This window comes from Tyto alba, unplaced genomic scaffold (genome assembly GCF_018691265.1).
Source record: "Tyto alba isolate M040663 unplaced genomic scaffold, T.alba_DEE_v4.0 Super-Scaffold_39, whole genome shotgun sequence".
In the NCBI taxonomy this organism is placed as follows: Eukaryota; Metazoa; Chordata; class Aves; order Strigiformes; family Tytonidae; genus Tyto; species Tyto alba.
The window spans coordinates 5,475,538-5,497,639 of NW_024881314.1; the positions used below are offsets into that span (position 1 = coordinate 5,475,538).

At 43.6% G+C, this 22,102-nt stretch overlaps 2 protein-coding genes across 3 annotated transcripts in view; both read left to right on the plus strand.

Moving 5' to 3' along the window:
* Nucleotides 1–3,398: 3,398 nt before the first annotated feature.
* LOC122154400 (small integral membrane protein 36-like) lies at nt 3,399–3,727 on the plus strand. Its single transcript, XM_042802672.1, has one exon. The coding sequence runs from the start codon at nt 3,443–3,445 to the stop codon at nt 3,725–3,727; it is 285 nt and encodes a 94-aa protein (XP_042658606.1). The 5' UTR covers nt 3,399–3,442.
* A 5-nt stretch (nt 3,728–3,732) lies between these two features.
* MMD (monocyte to macrophage differentiation associated) overlaps nt 3,733–22,102 on the plus strand; it is a 44,923-nt gene continuing 26,553 nt past the window's right edge. The window contains exon 1 of one of the 2 annotated variants that reach the window (XM_033002480.2): nt 3,733–3,821. In XM_033002480.2, the coding sequence (XP_032858371.1) occupies nt 3,781–3,821 (41 nt within the window). In that variant the 5' untranslated portion in view covers nt 3,733–3,780. Of the gene's footprint in view, nt 3,822–21,000; nt 21,101–22,102 lie in introns of those variants that run through there. The other variant, XM_033002482.2, reaches the window with a different exon arrangement.

The following is a 22,102-nucleotide window of genomic DNA, read 5'->3' on the forward strand; positions in this document are numbered from 1 at the left end:
TGAAATTCACTGTACAATGGCTTCAAGCAAAAATTATTTTAAAATATGTCATATTCTGTTATGTACATTTTATTCCCTCATCTCTCATGCCAGATGGTCTGGGTGCTTGCAGAAGAGGTGTTTTCTGTCCAGAAGTGTCTATAATTTGAGGGTGAACAATATAAGAGGATAAAAATGAAGGAATAACAGAGTGTGGAGTTGCATCAGTGGCAGCTGGAGGCCTTGGGTCTTCATCCAGGAGCTCTGGCCTTTGGGGTAGGTTTTTTGTCAAACATTAAATAATGGAATAGTGGAATAAATAGCAGACTCCAGCTAATCCACTTTTAGAGGCTATATTAGAGGTCTTGTGCAACCCAATGTCTCTGCACTCTGGTACAGCTGGTGGCAGAGCTGTCTGTCCTTTGAAGCAATTATAGCAGAGATAAATTTTGGACATCTGAGGAAAGTGGGTCCCACAGATGTGGTCTCACCTGCTGCTGCTAGAGCCAGCCTGCACAAGCCAAGACAATGCTTTGCCCCGACCATCATCCAGGCTCCTGGCACTGCTTGGAGAAACATATGAAACTTGCTTAGGTTTTTCCCAGTCCTCCAAAGCTCCCGAGACTCTCATTTGCTTGGGGGAAATGTGCACCTGCTCACTGCAGAGCTGGGAGAGCTGTCAGTACTCCATCAGGGCAGATGCCAATGGGGATCTGAGACTTTTTCTTATGAAAAGGGTGCAGGCATAAACAGCATGAGAAGAGTGAGATGGTGGAGGCTGGTGAAGGATGGTCAGCTATGGAGCTGTGGCTGCAGGATGGGCAGGAGGGAGCAGAGTTGGGCACAGGAGAACTCCAGGACACTGACCCTGGGAGCAGTGCCAGCTTGCTGGAGTGAGGCTCCACTATAAAAAGCCCCAGTGTGTGTGCAGACGAAGTTCCTGAGGTGATGTGATGCTCCTTCTCCTGGGGTGCTGGCAGGTGGTATTAGACCCTCACAGTCCTTGGGCAAAGAAATATCAGTGGACATCTATGGTCAGCCCTGGATGTGGGCTGTGAGGAGAGAGTAAGTAATGGTATTGAAGCCAAATCCCCTCAGACTTCAATTTTCAGTGCTCTGACTCCAGTCACAGGCTGCTGTGAGCAGGTACGGCTCAAGGACAGGGATCCTGGGAATACAACAAAAGCATAAATGTGAGATTTTGTTGCTGCAAACCACGCCCTGGGTACAGCCTTTGGGAAGTGTTTTGAAAGTATAATATGTTTTCACTCTAAGGAGTGTTTTGAGAAGCTGCAGAGATGCAGAAAGAGGGAGGCTTTTCTCTCTCCAAGGGATCATGTCTGCAGCAGCACAGAAGGTGGTGCAGTAGTCTAGTGCCAGATTTTACATTTTGAAAAGTCCCCCTGAAAGCTGGCATAATGCCTATCTAAATTAAACAATGTCATGTATCTCCAAGCTGCAATATTAGAAAGAAATATGAAACCAAGCTATTCATGTGGAAGACTTTAGAGGAGACAATTCAGGTTTGGCAAACTTGCTGGTACTAAATAAATGCAAGGGAGAAAAAATCCATAAACTTCCTTTTGTGAGCACAGTGATAAGTTTTCAGAATCCAGGCTGACATTTGAGGACTAGTTTTAAACTAACGTAAAATCCTATATATCTCTCAACATGTGAACTATATAGTGTTTACTACTTTGGTACTAATTTTTTGTAGTGCGACATGATTGAAATTTAAGACCATAAAACCTATTGCCTTCCAAAGGTGCTTGTGCTTCTGAGGCATTTTGAAGTGATTTTCAAAAGACTTTCAGTGTCCCAGGGAGTGCTGAAACCAAATCCCAGCTCCAATCATCATTGCTTTGGAGAGGAAGTGCATAATCAAAAGCCTTAACCTGTCTTGAAAAATCTTAGCTTCATCTAAACTACATCAAACAGCCAAATGCCTGATCTGCTTCAGACATGGCACATGATGTGCAATGGGCACGCAATATGAGGGTCACACGAATGCGCATCTTTGGTGCTGTGGGGTTCCCTCCCTCCTGCTAAGCATGCCTCTGCAATGCCAGGAGTGGGATTACTTCTTGATACAAACTTCTTCTCAGCTAAAGAGCCATGAGGGCAGACGGTGTGGGATGCAGCTGATGTTGGCCCTAAAATGAATGGCATGTGTTGAGGTCGACAGCAGCAGGATGGCCCCATGACATATTTCTTACTCACAGCTTAGACACGCCGGATCAGGTTCCCACTGACATGTAAAGCCCTTTTCCACAGCTCTGGCAGTGCTAAGAGCTGGGACAGACTAATCTCTTCCTAAAAGCCTCCTGTGCTGTAGTGCTGAACAAAACCATGGACTTCTGCATGGAAACAGCAAGCATGCTGATGTAGGGTCTGTGGTGCTCATCGGCATCGCCTCCTGCCCTTCCTGTCTGCCTTCCTGGTATCTTATGTGCTGGTATATCTCTTTCTTTTTTTTTTTTTTTTTTTTTTTTTTTTTTTTTTTTTTTTCGGAGGAAGAAGAGAGGTAGAGTCTCTAGCAGAGTTTTCTAGAGTTTTTCAAGCAAGCCTTTTGTGGGCAATGCATGGCACTTATCAATCTCAGAGATGTAAATATGGAAGATGCAAAAAGTACTTGTAGGTTTTGTGGCTGGGCAGCCCGGCACTGCTGCCAGGCAGGGGATGGCCACATCACAAACTTCACTTTTTTTTTAGCAAGCAGAAGGTCCACATAGGAAAAATAAACCAGTGGTGTCCAGGCTACAGAAATGATCTAGTCATGTTGCACTTTTTCACACATAGGAGACTGGAAGGGCACAGAGCAGCCTGCATGAAGTAGGATCCTACAGCTGAGTTTGTGCAAGAACTGGATGGCCAGCATGTGATACAGTGGTGTGACTTGTCCCAGTAATCCTGATATGCAGTTGGGTAATAAAAGTCTTTAATTCACTTTAAAAGCCCTTCTATAGCACTAGTTCAAGGTCTTAGTCAAAATCAAAATTGGGCTCATTAGATTCTAAGGAATGTTACCTTCCAAATTACTTCCTCTCTGATTTATTTCTGTGTTCATTTACTAATTACACAGCTCAGTTTTCTTCAGCCCACAAGTCCGAACCCACTTGTAGAAGGGAGGTTCTGCAGAATGCCCTTAGGGGAAACACAGTTTGGTACCTGCTGGTCAAGGAAAGAGGCAGTTCCTGTGCAAGGGGGGATGTTGTCTTGTCAATATAGCATTCAAATTTAGCTTCTGCCACTGTAGGCAATGTGGTATTAAAAGAAGGAGCTTAAGTTATTAAACTGAGCTGCTTTAATCATCCAGTTCGGGGAAATCCATTGCTACAGGAGACCTGAGGATTAATGTATTTTTACCACAAAGCCAATACATCTATTCTGATCAGTTAACAGTCAGTCACTCGTGCATATGAAACTTCATTCTCCAGGTTTGCACTCAATAGCATGGGACCAAATGGAGTCTTATTTGGAGATTGACCCCGTTACCTTGAATCTCATCATTCTGGTAGCTAGTTATGTTATTTTGCTACTGGTTTTCCTGATCTCCTGCATGCTCTATGACTGCAGGGGGAAGGATCCCAGCAAGGAATGTGCTCCTGAGGTCCCTGCAGACACCAAGCCTCCGATCCAGCTAGTGGTGATGCAGCAGGGCCCACCCAGCACCCACTGGGCAAAGGGGCTCGTCTCTGCCTATGAAAACTCATCCAACCTGCCAGGGAAAAGGGCTACTGTTGTGTAAGGGGACCCTGCCTCCGAGCTCTGGTTTCTGCTGATCAGCTTGCCTCATCTGCTATGTTTACTCTCCATTTGCAAAAGGATAACACATTCAATAGGTAAGTTGAAATGCCAATTTATTTGATACAGTGCCATTGCCAAGGGGGTCATTTTATGTTCAGCTGTGTTCTGCATTGATACAGGCTTGCAGTCTTGCCTGCTATCCATAAAGAGACTGATTTCCATTTACGCTGCCGCTGTCTTGCAGCACCTGGCAGTCGGAAGCAGTGATGCTGTTATCCACTCAAGCACTGAAGAAGGGCCTTGGTTTAATCTCTAGTCGTACTTTGGTACCATTATTTTTGCAGGAATACAATGTTGTTCAAAGCATCCCACCCCTGATGGCTGAGCTGCATTGCCCTGCAGCCTCGGCACATCTTCCTCAGCTGGCAGAGTGCAAATGACCTTGGTAGGCTGTTTATCTCTCCAGTGAGAAAAGAAACGCTAAGGATTTTAAAAGGATAGAGATTGTACCTTTCTGACAGAAGCCAGATGCTGCTCCCATCAGAATTTAATACTTTCCATATTGTCTGTAAGCTCCCAAGAGGGCAGTGCCAAGCCTGTCTTGGCACTTACTTTCCATAGGTAGAACATGAGCTCTGCTCTTACAGGGCAGAGTACCCCTTGCCCTGCACAAATCCCCTGACAAGATACGATATGCTTCCTGGAAAAGCTGGGTACAATGCCTCCTGCCCAAGGGAAAGCATGAACCAGGGTAAATTTACCAGTAATGTGATATGTGTGAGTCATTGTCGCCGTCTGCCCCACTGAAACAGGAATTTCTGACCCTCTGCAGCAAGTGTGACCTATGTCCTGGCTTTCGATGTGCATCTCCACGTGTCTGACCTTGCCCCCGAGTCTTCCTTCAGCTGTATCATATTCCAGCTGAGCCACATGAAGGCTGTTATGGTATCTCCGGTAAATCTAACATTATCTGCATCAGCTCCTGTTATTCTTCCCATAATTTGGGAGCTATAAGCTAAAGACGTTTTTGGCTAACAAGTTTCTCCTGCATCTTGCTGGTTTTCTCCCTCTTGGTGCTTGATAGACTTAAGCTCATGTCTCTTGAAGGGAAGGGAAATGTTTTCTTTGTCCTCCAGGTGAAGCACAAAGGGACAGAGACAAGGGAGATGTTGATCTTGTAGCCACAGAAGTGGCTGAAGTGTTCTGTAGCTGTTCCGGAGCGCAGTCAGCTCAGGTCCTGCTCTGTTCCCATCAGCCTGGGCTGCAAAACTCACCTGAGAACCTGGAGAGACACTGCCCAGGTTGGTCCCTGCTGTGTTCCATGCTGGCAGAGACACTTTGTCACTGATGGCCAAACCAACTTTTAAAACTAATTTGGCCACAGGGAATTTGTGGCTTAGGTTGGTTTGTTCTACCCAGAAGTGTCCATGATTGAGCAAAAAACTGAAATCTGTTTTCTGAAGTCCTAAGATGGGATGGTTAACATCAGGTTACTGTGTCCCTCTAGATAGTACCTAAGCTACTGTGTAAGGTGCTCTTTAACTGGTGGATTTTAACAGGTTATTAAGGGAAAAATAGCACTGGACCCACATTGTTGCAGGTGTCTGTCCCATATGAGCTTTTACATCATCTTAATGCAAAGTACCCACAGCTATAGAAAGCTTTAGTAAACATAGTAAGATTTATTACCTGTCTAAGTGAGGTGTCATGGATGACTCACTGGATGCAATGGTCCTAATGCCTTCAAGACAGTATTTTGAATACTTACAGATACAAACTGCAGAGGATTCAAACCACAGTTGAACAAAGCTGTCAGCTCGATTGCATGGTTTGTACTCCAGTGGGTAGTGACCAGCCGCCTGTGCTACATCCCCCAAAATGCTGGTTTGTCTACCAGCCAGCAGAGCATCCTGGCACTGGCAAAGAAATCCTGAGATACCGAGTATCTTTTTATTTATCTGTATCTTTTAAAAAAGCAGTCAGAATTGTTAGTGGTTTTTCTTTTGGTTTCTAAATTCTTGAGGGTGAACCCAGGTTTCATTTTCAAGCTGTCCTTTGCACCCCTGTGAGTTACAGATAATGCCTTGTTTGGGAAGGAAGCTGGAAATGGAAGGAAGACTCCTGAGAGGTGGGGGCTTAAGTAAAACCCTTAATGTGATGAAACTGGTAATAAGTCAGAAGTTGGTGGCATGATCCTCTGCCACATATACTGAAATAATTATGTTGAATGTCTTGTTTTGGTTATTTAGCACTGAAAAATTGCAATTAGTTAACTGCAAGTTAGAGCTGCTTTGGCAAAACTTGACAATGACTAAGGTGCTGGTATGTTATGGCCACTGTCATCCACACAGGCCAGTGTTACCTTTCCTTGTGCTCTCCCATCTGCCTTATCTTCAGCTTGTAAGTCCTTTAAAGCTTTTTGTGTGTTCATATATCATCTGACATGCTAGGAGCCTTCTTGGTGATAAGGGATCCTTGATGTTAGAGAACAGAAATCTTTGCTAAGAAGACCTTGGAAGGACTAAAAGGAGCTCAGAAATATCACAAAGATTGTGGCACAGCTGTTTTCTTTGTTGATGGTGAGATGTCATATAAAATGCCACAATGCCAACAGAAAAGCTCTGCAGTTCTTTGGCAAAGGCCATGCAAATAATGTAATGATACCATGACATGCCTGCTGTATCTTTGCCACTACACTTGTTTATGTAATACATGCAGAGATAGAGACTTGCAAGGCTATGTTAATAAATACTTTTAGATAGCTCAAATTCTCCAGGTACACAGTTTTTTCTGACAGCAGCCCTTTTGTGTACACCAACCACAGAGTCTTGGCTCCTTGAAACTCAGTGAAAAAGTTATTAATTTTGGTGTGGTCAAGTTTTCTTGCTTAAGCTTTAGGAAGATGGGCTGTAGTGTCGCAGGCGGTGACTGGAGAGGCTGCAGACAGGGGAGCAGTTTCTAGGGGCAAAATGTTCGCTTGTATGGAAATTTATCAGTTGTGATGGAGTTAGTGGACTTTGCCCTGAAATGTGGAGGTAAAAGCAGCAAATGACACTTTCCTCCTGATTATATTTCTAAACAGTGGGTAAAATTCCCTTCCAGAAAATGAGAGACTTAAGTGCATCAGGACTTTGCCTTCCCAATGGGAATAAAATGACTTTTTTAGTTTTGTCTATTCTAGAATATTATTGGTGTACTAAAGCAGTGAAAGAGCCCTTGGGTATGTATAAAGAATTGAAAGTAATGAAGTCACTGCATGTGAAATTACTGCTTTGTGGATGTCTCTGCCACCATGCTTTACTTCATGACTGTTGCAGGATTAATGCATGCAAATGGGCTTTTATCAGGCCAAGCCTGCAGGAAATCACCCTTGGAGCTGCATTCCCTCGAGTGCTTTCAGTCCTCTGCCATGTCCTTCGCGTCACTGAGAAAATGGGCAGTGCAGCTATTTTCCCTAAATTGTGCCGTGTCCCTTTCTGGAATTCACACGGTATAAAAAGCATCTTGAAACCCGGCTTTGCTGATAGCTATACCAAACTGAGCCGAGCGGGGGAGTGCTGCAGAGACTGAGCTATCCCTTTGAGAGACCTGCAGCGTCTTGCAAGCTCTGGTCCACAGCTGGCAGCACGGGAAAGCGCGGGGATGTTACACTGTTGAGATCTACAGCTGCAGTCAAACAGCACTCGCCTAGCTCTCTGCACTTACTCTGTATCTGGCTCTTCCATCACTGTTCAGTTGATCGTGGTTTCATGCCTTGCTTAAACTTCACAACACCTACGTAGACGTGTGTTTTGCCTTGAGGATTACGTAATATTTTAAGGCCTGGATATCTAGCATAGAAATACTGTTTTCAAGTACGTGACATCTGCAAATGAATAAGATGTTGGTAAAAATTCTGTTAATGTTTATTCAGAAGCAATATGAGTTGGAGAGCGTTGAGTGGATAGATAAGAATTTAGGAGATATGCTCCGTTCCCAGTTCTGCTCTTGGCTTATGGGGCATCCTTGGGCAGCTCACGTTCCTGCTGCACTTGGCTCCACATGTCTCTGCTCTGCATTAATTTTCTCTGCTCCTCTGACCTCTGCACTGAGACTTCTCTCTTCTTCTTAGATGTTTGTGCAGTTCATAAGGGGTTTACTACAAAACTGGCATGCAGGGGCTGCACTTGAGTTTCACTCTATGAACTAACTCTAGTAGGTTCAAAGAAAACAAAATAAAATATACTCCAACAAAAAATGGCCGGAGTGGGTGGAGCGAAGTCAATGAACAAAATGTGTAAATCTGGGGAAACCACGGACATAGAGCCTTCAGACACTTGCGCTGGGCGAGCTACGGTCATGGTGACGGTATAGATCTGTAGAGTGGTGGTACAGATCTATAGCTCTGTAGTTTGAAGGGAACGGAGTAGTGGTGGAAGGATTTATTACTATTCTGCAGGAAGCAGGAATTCAGTCTGCACTGGCTCACTTTCAGTTGGCTTTAGTACCCTTTTAAAGTTACATATTACTGCTTCTGTAAAGCCTTTATTAAAGGGTTTTCTCAGAAACAACATAAAAAGAACCCCAGATTTCTAGACTTCTCCAACATTAATTCAAGTTAAACATGTCATTAAATTCACTGAAAATAATTCCTTCATGTGAGCCTGTTCCACTGTAAATACACTGTCTAAACCCTCAGATTTTTTTTTTTAAATCCCTAATAAGCCACTACATATGAGTAGGGGATTAGTCCAGACAGATGAACCCATATTCACAAGGGAGAATTCCTTCCCATGAGTATAGAAACACAGTAATATGTCCAAGTCAAACCCTTTGGCTGTATGAAGAACTTAAGAATAGTTTTTACTGCCTAGAACTGCATCACCTAGTGTTATCAGATCTTCAGCTTGCATAATGTTGGTTCTTTTGTGGGAATGACAAGATATAAGAATTGATATTGGGCCTTTAACTGGAAATACTGTTCTTCCAGCCATGAGCTAATACTACTCCATGCGTAGGGGAGCCCTTCAGCCCGGCATGCCATCTTTTAGATGGATTAAAAACTGCAAGCCCAAGTCTCTCAACCTACCTTTCTACTTTTTATAAGGCAAAGCATTGACCTGTGTCTCCTGGTCCTACTCCAGTCCAAATGACTTTTTGACTCTCCCAAGTGCTTGACTCCCTGTGCTGAATCTGTCCCGTCATGTAGGGTTTGGGTGTTAAAAGCAAATGCATGTGTACTGCTGATGTCCCTAAGGGACTCCTGTAGCCTGTAACCAAAATAGCTGCATTTCAGTGGATAAAATGACAGACAGAGCCGTAGTGAGGATACGCACATGAGGAAGGTGTGAAGGATAGGGGAATGTAGGCTGGAGTCTGCTGGTGGTTGCTGCTGCCCAGGAGGAAAGCAGATGGACTCCTGGGGCAGCTGTCAGGACTCTGAGATAGAGATCTGGTGCTTCATGCTTGAGTGACAGAAAGCTAAATTAATTGTTTATAAATAAATTTTTCTGACTTCCACAGCAGAAGGCTATCTAACTTAACAAGAGAAAATCATACCAGAAATATTAAAAAATGGAAAAATTGGAATGGCTGCCATCTCTAGCTTCTGTTCCAACTCCTGGTTTTGTCTCCTCACTCCCTCCTTCTCAAGTGTGCTGGTTTCCTTGGAGACACCGCTGCTTAGTTTCCCTCTCTAATAATGACACTGTTTGACATTAACCTTTTGAAGAGGCATTTCCACCTTAAAGTGACAATCCGGGTGCAGTATTTGGAGGTAGATACTTGTCACAAGGCATCCAAATCCAGCATCTGATCACTCAACCCAGGCTGTGGATGGGTCAGTCTCTTCCCAGATACACAGCAGATGCTCTGTGTGGGCAATGAAACTGTGCCCTAGTTTCTCCATCTGTTAATGGCAGTAATAATTGTTATGCAACCGGGCTGTTGGATCGATTTAATTAATATTTATGAAGGAACATGAGATCCTTTCACGGGCAGTGCTACAGAGATATCGTTAATTATGAATGATTATATATCTGTGTCTCTTTCTGAGTACATAGGAGACTTGGATGTATTGTTTAAGCCACATTTCACACTCCCTCAGTATTGAAACTTGTTGGGCACACAGCATAGCTCTTCATTACCCTAAAAATACATGAACTTAACTGCTATTGTCTACAGCATGAGCAAGTAACACAGGCTTAGCATGCATCTCTATTTATATAAATGATATTGCCTAAATCATCAATATTTTTGTATAACTTCATTAGGTAATATTTTTCATGTTCCTTTTTTGGTCCAACCACTTCTTTTAAATAAAATAAATATACAAATTCAGGCCAATTCTAGGTCTAAACCTTTCAGAAAAGGTGAGGGGAGGCAGGAGTCAGGCACAACCGCCCACCTATGCTTTCTTCAAATGACACAAGAGAGCCCCTGAAGTTCTGAGTGATTCATGTGAGTTGCATCAAGTTTATTGCTGGAAACTGGGAATTCACAAATCAAATCTGATAAGCATAAAGGTGGATTGAAAAAAATATCTGTGAGTAGCAGCACTTGATTTAATGCCTGAATGTGACATGTACATTTGGTATAGCCACTGTACCACTTACCCTCAGCAACAACAATAAAAAGGACAGTACTTGATGGAAATATATTAATAGCACTTATTACAGGTGATTTCTTTCCTATTCTCTGCATGTTCTTCCCCTCTCAGGAGCATATTAAGCACAGACTTGACATAAGCCACATACTTGTTTTCTCAAAAAGAAACCTACTTGTTTTCCTTCCAAAAGAGAAGAAGATGGCAGCAGCCTTGGCTTGCTAGAGGACACTTCACCTGTCCTGAGCCTAAAGGACACATCCCTTATCAGAGAGAAAGGATCTATCTGAATTCCAGTTGGTTCCCTGCTTGGACCAGTGCAGGGATGTGGTTTGCTACATACAGGGCTTGCAGCAGTGTTTCCATTGAATCATTTCTCATCAGCCACCAACAACTCTGCCCTCCAGGCAAAGCACACAGGTTACAATGGCAGATAAGATGTGAACCCAGGGACACCAAAGGGAAAGAAGAGCTTTTTACTGAGACGGGAATAGTATTTTATCACTTTTCAGGGCATTAGTTTTAGACCAGGTTTACACTGGAACCAGGCTGGTTAATAATGAGTGGGTATTTTTATTACTAGCAAAATCTCTGATGCAGACATGATTACACCAGGAAAAAGTAGTTTGACAATAAGCCTTATTTTGCTTGCTTGAAACTATGTATATTAACTTGGCAAATAACCTCCTTAATTAATTGAACCTCTATTTACAGTTGATGGAGAGAGACAGCTTGTAGGGACGCACCATCAAGTCTTTTCTCATGCAGACAAGGCTCTATAAAGCTGCATTTTTATTTATATACATCTGCAGAATTGAAAATCGGGGCAGCGCTTGTAAAGCCAAGTGGTTTGTCCCTGGGGTATTGAATAGAAGGCAAATCTTTGGCATCAGGAGGCTCTCTGTTTGTTTTGGGAAGGAGAACTGGCAGTGAGCCCAATGCTAACTCTGAACATCTGAGGAAAAGGCTGGCTGGAAAGAATTATGTCGTGACGCAGACAGGGGAAAGCCAGGAAATTCGAAGCCAGGACAGAGACTCTACCTTAACTCATTCTGGCATGGAAAAAATAATTGTGAAGTGTTAACTCCATATCCTTGGGACACATATTTACAAAACATGGTGCTTGTATTCCTTGGTGGGATAGAGGTTTTTGCCAATTTGCTGTGGTAGAGATTAGAGAACTGCTTGGACAAGTGGGAGCTTTAAGCTGTAACTGCAAGAGAAGATATGGCTCATCATTGTCAAGTCTGTGTGTTTTTTGCAACTGTCTTGGCAGGGTTGTTTGGCCTTAGAGGACACATGCTACTCTCTTGTTATTGCCTTTATAGAGTTGAAGGGACAAGGACCCTTTTTCTATCCCTCCAACTAATTTTGCCTTGCCAGCTTTGCAATGTGACAGATCCTGGGGCTTCCCTCCTCTTGTGTTGTCAATATTACAAAAGTCCATCTGCTTCTTGGGGTGACAGTTAAACTACCATTAGGAGGATGTAAGATACTATTGTGGCCTGGTTAATGGGAAACAGTTTTGCAGATGGACTCGCTGCTCTCTCCCTTTTGCAGACAGAAAGTGCTTTGCCTACTTCATCTGCTTAAGGTGAGTACGTGGTTTTATTTCACTGCCTATTTGCTCTGCTAACAGGCAGTGGAAGAGAGGATCCCCCAGCTTGGTGTATAGCATCAGAGAGGAGCGGGCAGCAGTGCTTGTGGCAAGAGGGCAAAGAAAGGTTCCAGCACCAGTGGGGCTGAATGGTGCCTGTTAAAGCTTCCCCCAAAGGTTACAGAGGCCTGTCCCACAGGGCAGAGCTTCAAAGCGCGGTCACGCTGTAGGGCCGCTGTTTCCTGTTTTGTTTAACAGCTGCTTGGGAGGAGGCGGGTTGTGACCACAGTTTTTCTGTGCCCTCTCTGCTGGGAAGTGCACAGGGTAACCTAGAGTAACAGACATTAGAGAAGCCAGATGATTTTCCTTTTTCTAGAGCAGAAGTCAAGGTATACTTACTGGTTGAAAAGGATGAAGGAAAATGGCTTAAGGCCAGGCTGGCTGTGCCCTCATCACACAAAGGTGAAGCACCTCTCTTTGTTTCTACACTTATCAAAGTCTTGCTCTTACCTGGACTGGACCAGGTCCAGCTTTTTGCTATTACCTGCTTTCCAGGCAGGTGTACAGCAGCACTCTCACCTGCCTGGGATGCAGAGAGCACCCTTTGATCTCCAGGTACTTTGTACCCTGCGCAAGACAGGTGGAGTGAAAGCTGGGTCTCAGCAGCCACCTGCACATGCTCAGAGGCCAGACCCCGCAGAAGGAGCACCTGAACCTCACTAGGATTGCAGCAACACATGTCCTGAGCCAGGCCAGGTGGGACATGTGCTGCCAGCAGCACGGCTCTGAGTTGGAGCAGCACGTAACGATGCTGCAAGTGTGGGGCAGCTTCCTGTCACCGCATCCTGTTCAGCACAGGGCTTGAAAGCATCCTCTTGGGTCAGAAGCATTTTACCTCTCTCAGTTGATTTAAGTACTACCCCGTCAGATTAGCTCTGCTCCTACAGGGCACCAGCTTTTCTGTCTTAACAGATAAACCTCTATCAGCCAGATCACGTCTGTCTCGAACTCACAGGATAACCTGCCAGAAGGCAGTGAGGGCTCAGATAAGCTTTGAGTTCAAAGGGGCACTTTAGGCTTAAAACTCGCAGTGTGCCTGATCATGACTTTACCCTGGGGTGGGGACAGCAAGTGCCCAAGATGACTGGAGCAGGGCAAGGCTGCCACACTTGAGAGAGAGAAATAGGTTTGTACGTACAGCCTTGGCTGTTGGCATGGCACAGGCTCCTGCAAGGGGCATGTGGCTAAATCAGAAAATGCTTTAATGTTTTGCCATGGATTTAAAAGATTGAAACAATCATAATGCATATCTCTTAATAATTAAAAAAATATAGAAAGTAAAGCAACTATATCAGGCTTTTTGGTTGTTATACCCATATTAATGTATAATGCATACACCTACACATGCAGAGACTTATGTCTTTGTGCACGTAATTACAGGTTGTTGTATAAAGATTGCAGGTGCTTCTATTTTAACCCTGTATTACAGTATATTGAATTCAATACAGAAGTCACCCCAGCTTGATTCTCATTCTTCATCTCACCTCAGATCACCCTCTTTCTCTACTCCAGAAGCTCATAAGACAGGACAGATGATTTGACAGTCAATTGCATAAAGCAACTACTGTCCTAAGCATCATCTTGCCAAAAAACACATTGTGGGATACAGATAGAGCCCACCGTGTGCACTTTGTGTCTCCCCACAAATCATTGCTCTTTCCATGCTTCAGTTTTTGGATTTGCAGGGGCCAAACTCTGCTGCGTGGGACTCGAGCATGAACCTGGACTGGGTCCAAAGCCGGCGGGCTGGGCTCTGCTCTCCCTTTCTCGGCTGTGGGCAGGAGGTTACTCGAGGTAATTCAATGGGATTTCAGTGGAAATACCCAGGGGTGACATGAGTGCAAGTGCAATGCAGGAGAGAAGGTTCAAATTTGCATGGGTACAACCACGATTAACATTTGGCTGCTGTGCTTCAGAGCCTGTGTCAAGACACAATTTGGCTGCTGGATGTGCTGCCTGAGTGTTTCTGCCATCCATTTCAGGTTGAGCAGCTTTCTGGTTGTCAGTTTTCATGCTCCCTTTGTTGCTCTTTGCACAACAACATGACCACTAATTGCTCCAACTAATTAACTGTTAAAAGACAGTGTCTTGGTCCTCAGACCCAACCCATGGATTTGAGGAAAGCTTTCCTGAGAAGCAAAGACAGTTACAGTTATGAACACCCTAAAACCATGTCATTAGAGCATGCACCTGGAAGACACAGCACTTCATTTTGTTTTCTGTTTGAGGGCCTCGAGCAATACTTTTTCTTAGTCATCAGCCAGGGTGCTTCATAGTGGACAGACAGCATTTTTCCAGTGGAGATGGGATGAATGAAAATATTTGTTTCAATTTGAAATAAAAGAATTTGTCCAATCTGACTGTCTTCCTCTGACATCTGCCCATGAAATACAAAGTGGCAAGCAACAGCTCTGGACTTAAAACCTTAGTCCCTCCCTAACAGACTGGGTGGCCTGTTCAGCAAAGATTTCTCTGGGTTCCCAGGGCTTTCTTGCATTATTTAAAGCTGCAATAACAAAAATAGCTTCTTTTGAGGACTTTAGTATTTGGCAAAGCACCTCATTCTCTGAGTAGTGTTGTACCTTCAAAACTGGGGTCCTATGGATATAACCCCCCTCAAAACCTCCCATGCAGAGGGGATGTGTAATGTTGCTGATATAGCAGCATTGGCTGCTCCTTACCCAGCCAGAGCCAGCTGCTTGTAACAAGACCCTTGTTTTTGTCGACCAGAGATCTCATTTCTGGCAGACCTCTACAATGACCTGAGCATCACAGAAGGCAGACTTGTACTCAAGCTATAAATCATCAGGTCTTTTCTTTCACTACCTTTTGCATAGAAGGTAATAGCAGTCCCACTTTCTTTTGACAATGCAGTAATTTATCGTTCAACAGTGGCTTAATGAAAACCCTGCTGCTGTTCTCACTGGAATTTGAGAATCGACATTACAAAGAAGTCCTTCCTTGACCTTTCTCTCTTGGTGACTCCTGGAAATTAGAGTGTCTTCATTTTAATGAGCTCAGAGGATTGGGGAGTTGCAAGAAAAAAAATCAGCTTCAAAAATACCTAGTCTCCTCTTGCGAATATGTCAGGACGTGTTTTTAGATACAGAGCACTCTTACCTGAACAGGCTTGTGCTCTCCTTATTATGTGACTTCTCCAGCTCAGCTATTTCTTGGCTCCAGCCTATGGTTTATGATGCAAGGCCATGTTTACTTTGTGTGAGGTTAGTTGCAACATACAGACCAGATCTTCAGCTGATATAAATTACCCGTCTTTGTTCCTCTCTCTGTCACTTCTGCAGTCAAATCTAGATGGCAAACCATGGGTCACCTGTCTGTGTGTGTACGTATATACATATAGATAAACACACTCATACATGTTTGCAGCATATATACATCTTTGCAAGGCTTCCAGGAGCTGCATCTAACTGACAATGTAATCATACAAGCAAAATGGAAGAAAACACACTAAATGACAGTAAGAACATAACAAGGTCAGGAGATGCTGATCTCAGGGCTTTCCTCTTTCCTGAGGGTGGGAGGAGGGGTCCCTGGAGCTGCTCTGAACTGTGCCCACGTGCAGGGATGAGCTGCGGGTGATGTGGAGATGGAGCCCAGCACCTGGAAGTGCTGCCGCTCTGCAGTCCCGTGCTCACACTGTCTGGGACGTGACTTCTGCTTCAGGGCCAGGCAACTGCTGCTTTTCTAAGAATGATGGTTTGTGACTATGTAGCCACTGGCTGCAGGAGCTTGTAAAGGAAAACAAAATATTTGTTAGCAGTTGAAAAAACTCAGCTGGATGGTTTTTTTTTTTTTACCAAATAGTTTCAAAACTGTCAAGGCATCTTGTTACCTTTCAGGGAATTGAAAATTTTCCTTATTTTACCTTTTTTGTTAGGAGATTTCTTCCAGAACTACTGTTATGGGGTCAGTCAGATTTTAAGCCCAAGCTCATGGTTATAGAAACACTCCTCCTCTCTTTTACCAACCTGACTGTCTGATTAGAAATCCAGTCTGCTTTCACAGCCAAGGGAGAGGGATGGGTACCTCCAGAGGAAATTCGGATCTTAGCTGGATTTTGTTTCTTCTGAGAGAAAGATGAAGGTGACGAGGCACTTCATTTGGATGCTTAATGTTCAGTGGGAAGAACACAGGTTTGGTCTCTACTGTATGTCTGGGTTTCTAGTCCTGGAGATGGTATGAGCACAACTGTATAGAAGACTCTCTGCAGCTCAGTGTCTTAGAAAATCTTTGATGTGTGAACTATACATTAGAATTTGTATGGGTTTGGATGTTGTGTAAATAATAATCTTTTGTAGTAATACACACATGCTATCTTGCATACATATTTATTTAGTAGCAACTCAGAAAGCTTGGACATGTTTGCAAAGGGCTTTAATGGCAAATGTTCCCTTCTCATAATGAAAGCTGATACATAATGGAGAATCTGTAGGAAAGATAATTTATTCTATCAACATCAAATACACATACAAAACTGTATGGCTCTATACTTATATTTGCAGTTTATTAGCACAAATAATGGTGAAGTGAACAAAAAATAAACCCTACTGAAATATGGGAGAAGTGTCAGTAAACCTTCCCTTGCTGCTGCTTCCGTGCATTTATCCAACATTAGTGCTGAGCACTCTCAAACCAGGACTGAACAATTCAATTACAAGGAGAGCCAAAGAGAAAAAGACAGTGATTATTTTTTATGAAATCAGGGTAAAATCTGGATGGAGTAGCCATATGTAAATGTGGACGTTGGTATATGAAGGGATGAATTAATTTTATATATAAATTCCCTGACACCTTAAGTCACAATGGGAGTCTTGCAATGATGCTGCACCAGGACAGGATTGCTCTGCACATTAGCCAAGGGGTTCTTTCATTAAGGATGACTTTAGCCTACACTGGGTTTAGCTCATTTCTAATAACAAAAAAGAAGACCTTCACTACCTCACCTGGAAGGCAGCAGGAAACAGGGCTCACTCCTTCAGTGCTGCCTGAAGTCCCAGAATAAGAAAAGTGACTGCATTTTCCTTGATCATGTCAAAAAAAGTTTGCCATAGTTGTCAGTTTCTGACTGGCCTCTCTGGAGAGCTGGATGTCATTTTTCCAAGTGGGATGGTTAATAGATACAAGCTTTGCCACTACAAAATGAGGAAAACAGCTGCAGTTTTTACAGTCAGGTAGCTAAACATGGTCATCCCTGAGAAGGAATATTATGTTACGCTCACCTAGCTGTGGCGCAGTAAAAATTATACATGCCTTGTCTCCCCAGGGATTTTACAGCTATGGAGCTGAGGCACATTAATTATCCTGCCGTCAAAACAAACCATTCTCCTGTGCTGAGGACAAAGCTGCTGCTCGGAGCTGGCCTTAGAAGCTGGAATAACAGGGGCTATGTGAGGTTAGGGCTGGAGGTGAGCTGGCAGAGCTCCCCAGGGCAGGCATGCAGAGTGGCTGCCTGCATTCCCGCATGCTTAGCTCAAGCTCAGGCTACATCCCCTGCTATCATGCCCATTTTTGACAGCAAAAAAAACCAGCTTTGTCACCTCCTCTGTGTGAACATTGAAGGAAGGATGGGCATTGTCCCCTTCCCCTCCAAGCTAGGAACTCTCCTGAACATGCAAAAATTTCCAGTTGGTGTAGACACACCATAGCCCAGGCTGTGACGAGCCCTTTTTCAGCAGCTGCGTGCACAGCATTTGAGGAGGGGTCAGGGTGGGAACCACTGCTAGGGGCCCATCCTCATAAAGCTTCAAAACCAGTAGCAGATGACTGGGATGCAGTCCCACAGGGGCTGCTCAGTTCTTCACAGGTGCTATGACTGAAGTGGCAATAAGCAGAGCTGGTGTTTTCATGATGCTGTTCTCCATCCCTCTTCCATCAAACCCTAGTTGTAGTGAGTAAATTGTGACTGAAACAGAGACTCTAAACTTCTTGGCTTGTGTTTTTACATTTCAGTATAAAATCAGAATCTGGGATGTAAACCTGTGCAGCTAATCAGCCAGAATAAAGGTCCAGAGAACAGCCCTGGCTTACACTGGCTGCACTGGAGCCACAGCTCTCGAGACCGGCTGAGGATCTGCCCTTCACGCTGAGCAGAACGGCTGGTTCATTCCTGCCATGCCATGTTCGGTGTTGAGTGCAGGACTGCCTTAGGAGGCAGGCATGTTTATCACCCGCAGCAAAGTTTAATGGAGAGCCAACCTTTTTGGCAGCTTTTTATTGCAGGGAGGGGAGAGGGCTTATGTGAACTGGATTCATGAAGGTGGTTGTACAAATATTTGTTCTCTGCTCCTTAGCAGCAAAGGGATGAGTACAAACAACATCTCCATTTAAGGTCCCACTTACTTGTTACAAAAGACTTGATCCAATTTTGGTTTTGCTATAGACCTCCAGCTTGTTTTGTAGGTTGTGTAACATGTAGCTCAGCCCCTACTCAGTAGCATGGAAGAGAGGCAAGAGTCATGTCAGAGCGATACTGCAACAATGGAAATCCTCCTGCACAGGAGAAAGCTTTGCTCTGGGTAGTGGCTGTAAAAAGGGCACCTTTGGGATCCTCAGTCACTAGTACAATTCCATCCATATCTAGTTAACATAAGCATTCATCTGCACCCCATGAACACAGGATCTAGCCACGAGCATTCAAGCAACGGCATACCCAGTGCAGGTGGTTATTTACCCAGTGGGACTTGGCTGCTCCAGGCAGTTCTCCCTTCTGCAGTCACTGCATCTGAAGATACTGTTTGTACTATAGGAAAAAAAAAATCATTCTAAAGACAAAAAAAATCACAGGAAAAAATTTCAGCATGCTGATTCAGTGCACAAATTAGATTAGGACTGCTCTGCAAATGACCCAGGATCAGATCAGATTATCAAGACTGCAGTTTATAAAACCTCTCCCTCCCAGCTGGGATTAAACCTTAGGCCACATATTGAAAAGTAAAGAGAAAATGAAATATTGAATAGCTGCTCCCAAAGTGAACGTGGTCTATCCAGTATGTGATTTTTCCTACAGGAAAAATATTATTTGATTATGGCATAAATACTGTGCCATATTAGACATCTAAAGGAAGACTAAGCCAGTGTTTACTTTAATTCTGGTGCTCTCTAATAATAAGGCCTTTGATTTTGCAATTTTGGTACTATTCTTTTATGCTGTAGATGGCTAGATTTTGTGCTTAAAAATGATTAGTTTTAAACCACCTGTTGGGTGGTGGACCACAGGTCGTTGCTCTGCCTGTAGGAAAACTGTAATAAAAATAACAGTTTGAACAAACTATTTTGGATGATTCCAAACCCCAAAACATTTAGTCTTAATTTCCTTTTGAGATTTCATATCAGGTTTATATCATCACTGTAATTTGATATTAATATTTTTGAAGTTTAAGTACAGGAACATTTCTCCAGTTGTTTTTAGTAAGTTTCCCATTAATGTCTACTAAACTGGAGTCAAGCATACATTTAATTATGGAGTGTCTGCATGATAGCATAAAATCTCAAACGAAAAAGAAACACTCTTTTAATATGAATAATCTGGAGATTTAAAAGTATCCGTCATCTTTAAATAGCACTATATTGATGACTAAAAGCAGCACTAATGTCTATTGCACTATGCAGCCTGTAGTTTAACAACCATTTATTTTAACCCTCTACGTTGCAGGCATGCAAGTGGAGCATACTGTAGCCCTCAGTTTGGATGGGATTAATGTAACCATCCAAAGGTTGGGCCTCTGCTCCCCAAAACTCCAGGACAAGAAGAGACAGACAAGCTCCTCCAGAGTATCACCTATCCTCTGCTGAGGGGCATCATTCCTTAAGTGAGATTTCCTCCTTTTAGTGTTGAAGGGCACTAAAGATCTTTTAAGTAGATAACACTAATTCAAATGTACCTAATACAGCTCTAATGCTAAAATATGGGAATCAGGATTTCCACTGAGAAACTGAAATGTGCCTTTAGAAAATTCTCATAAAAACTTTTGTTGTTTTCACTGAAACCTCCACAGAAGTTTTCCCAGTGCCAAGGGAACTAATAGCTTTGGGGTTCCTTTCTACAGTTTAAAAAGCTAGTATTCAAGTAAAATACTATTTAGAAGACTCCAGTAAAATTACAAAGAATTGGTAGCAATTCAGAAACCAACATTTGTATTTATATTAGATGTGAGGCTGCTTGAAATGAGCCATGTACAGTCAATACCAGCAGTGTGGGGCACAGTTGCCAGGGAGGGCCAGCCAAGGGCACGGGGAGATGCCACCACGGTGGTGAGCTGTGACATCTACTGCCAGCCACACAATGGGCGAGCAGCAGCATGCCTTCCCCATCCTCACTCTCACACTGGGGATGTATCTCACCCTGTAATTTATAAAATTGATCTTGCCAAAACTGAACAGAAAAGAGGAGAGTGGTGTGACCTCAGTCAGGAGGAATGGTCCAAGCACAGCACAGGAATTGCTGGGCTTTGATCTGCGGCCAGCACCGCATCCCTGCCACTGGGGAAGCTACTGAGGAAACAGATTTTGAAAGCGTGGCCTTCCTCCAAGGCTCTGGGTTCTGTTCCCAAAAATGTGGCCTTGCAATTTTGCATCCACTAGCTGCAGGTAAGAAGGTTGTAACATCCAGTGCAGCAGAACAAGATAAGCCCCAGTGAGGATTCCTGCTCCTCTCTTTGGATAACAAGAAGCAGCTCAGAAGTAACATCCCCAGGGAAGGAGCAGTTTCTGAAAAGCCATGCTCTGTATACACAGACATCTCTATTTCAGCTCTTCATTAGGGACGTTGTCTGTTTATTTCTTGATTTTGTTAAACCAACTTATCTTCTTCTTGTAAATACCACTACTGAGACTCAGGATCCAGCTATCAGGAGGATGGGAATGTGCTGTCTGAGGGTCCAATCTTGAAAAACAGGTTGAGGGATGCCTGTGCCCCTCTGGGTTGTTGTTTACCCACTCTGTCCAACTGGCTCCTAAAAACCTCAAACCCTCCCAATTATTAGTTTTTTTTTTTTCCCTTTAGGCCTTCCAGCAGTTACGCGATGGGTCAGAGTCTTATCGGTGTACATCAATCACTCAGTTACATCACTGGAACGCTGTAGACTTTCATCCACCACAACAGAAAGAGAAGTCAGGTCAGAGTCTAAATGAAAACTTATCCCTTCCACCAAAGATAACACAGTCTTTAACTCTGTCTCAGAAGTGGGGTAAAAATTAAGTGGCTGGTGGAGGCAAGGCCTCACAAAGGTTGCCAATAGCAGTAAAATTTGTTTTGCAATCACTCTGTCTGCCAACTGAGTAGACAAATGTGTGCTGGAATCAAACCTCTTGATGCCTCTGCCTCTTGCAAGTCCTCTACCCTCTCAGCAACTTGGCCTGTCCACCAGTAATTAAATTACCAAGAGTTTCCTGTCGTCCAGAAGGGATGTTGTGAAACAGGACTCCCTTTACTCTTTGTAACATAACACAACCAAGAGAAAGAGCATTTGGATTTTTGTCCTTGAATACCATAAGATGTCTCTGCAGAAACACTGAATGTAACTCTCCCAACACATCAGAGGAATTGCAAGCTAGATGATCACCTGGCTCTCCTTGTCCCTGCCAGCCCCTCCGCTCCCTCTTTCCAAGGTTAATAAGCATTACATAGATTGGGAGATATGGTAGGGACAGTATGTCTGGTGTTTGTTGGGCTCCAGCAAAGAAAATGTTCATTTTGCTTCTGAGTTATATTTGTAAATATTTGCAAGCAATAGAGAAAAATTGATATTTTATTAAGCCTGTTTACAAAACCTAGAAGACCTGAGATAAAGCTGTGCATTGGAGTATAGGTGTTTTCTTCCTTTCTGAATGTATTTAAGGAACCTAAAAAAAATAAAACCGACAAGATGTCAGCAAGATGCTTTGTGAGAAAGCCCCATGCGCTGCTGGCAGGAAGGGCAAAGTGAGTTCACGTGCTGCCGGGCTCGAGCAGCCCCTGGCAGTGAGGCCAAGCCCCGTGCAAGCCAGTGTTTCATGGCCCATGCAGGGCAGCCAGCCACCTCAATTTAACTGACTTCCACTCATCTTGATCTTTATCTCCTATATTTGGGTTTTTTTCTAAACTATTGAGAAAACTAGGTACCATTTTAAGCTAAAAT

Excerpts from the sequence above, each read along its gene's own strand:
- LOC122154400 (XM_042802672.1), top strand. The coding sequence starts at position 3,443 with ATGGAGTCTTATTTGGAGATTGACCCCGTTACCTTGAATCTCATCATT.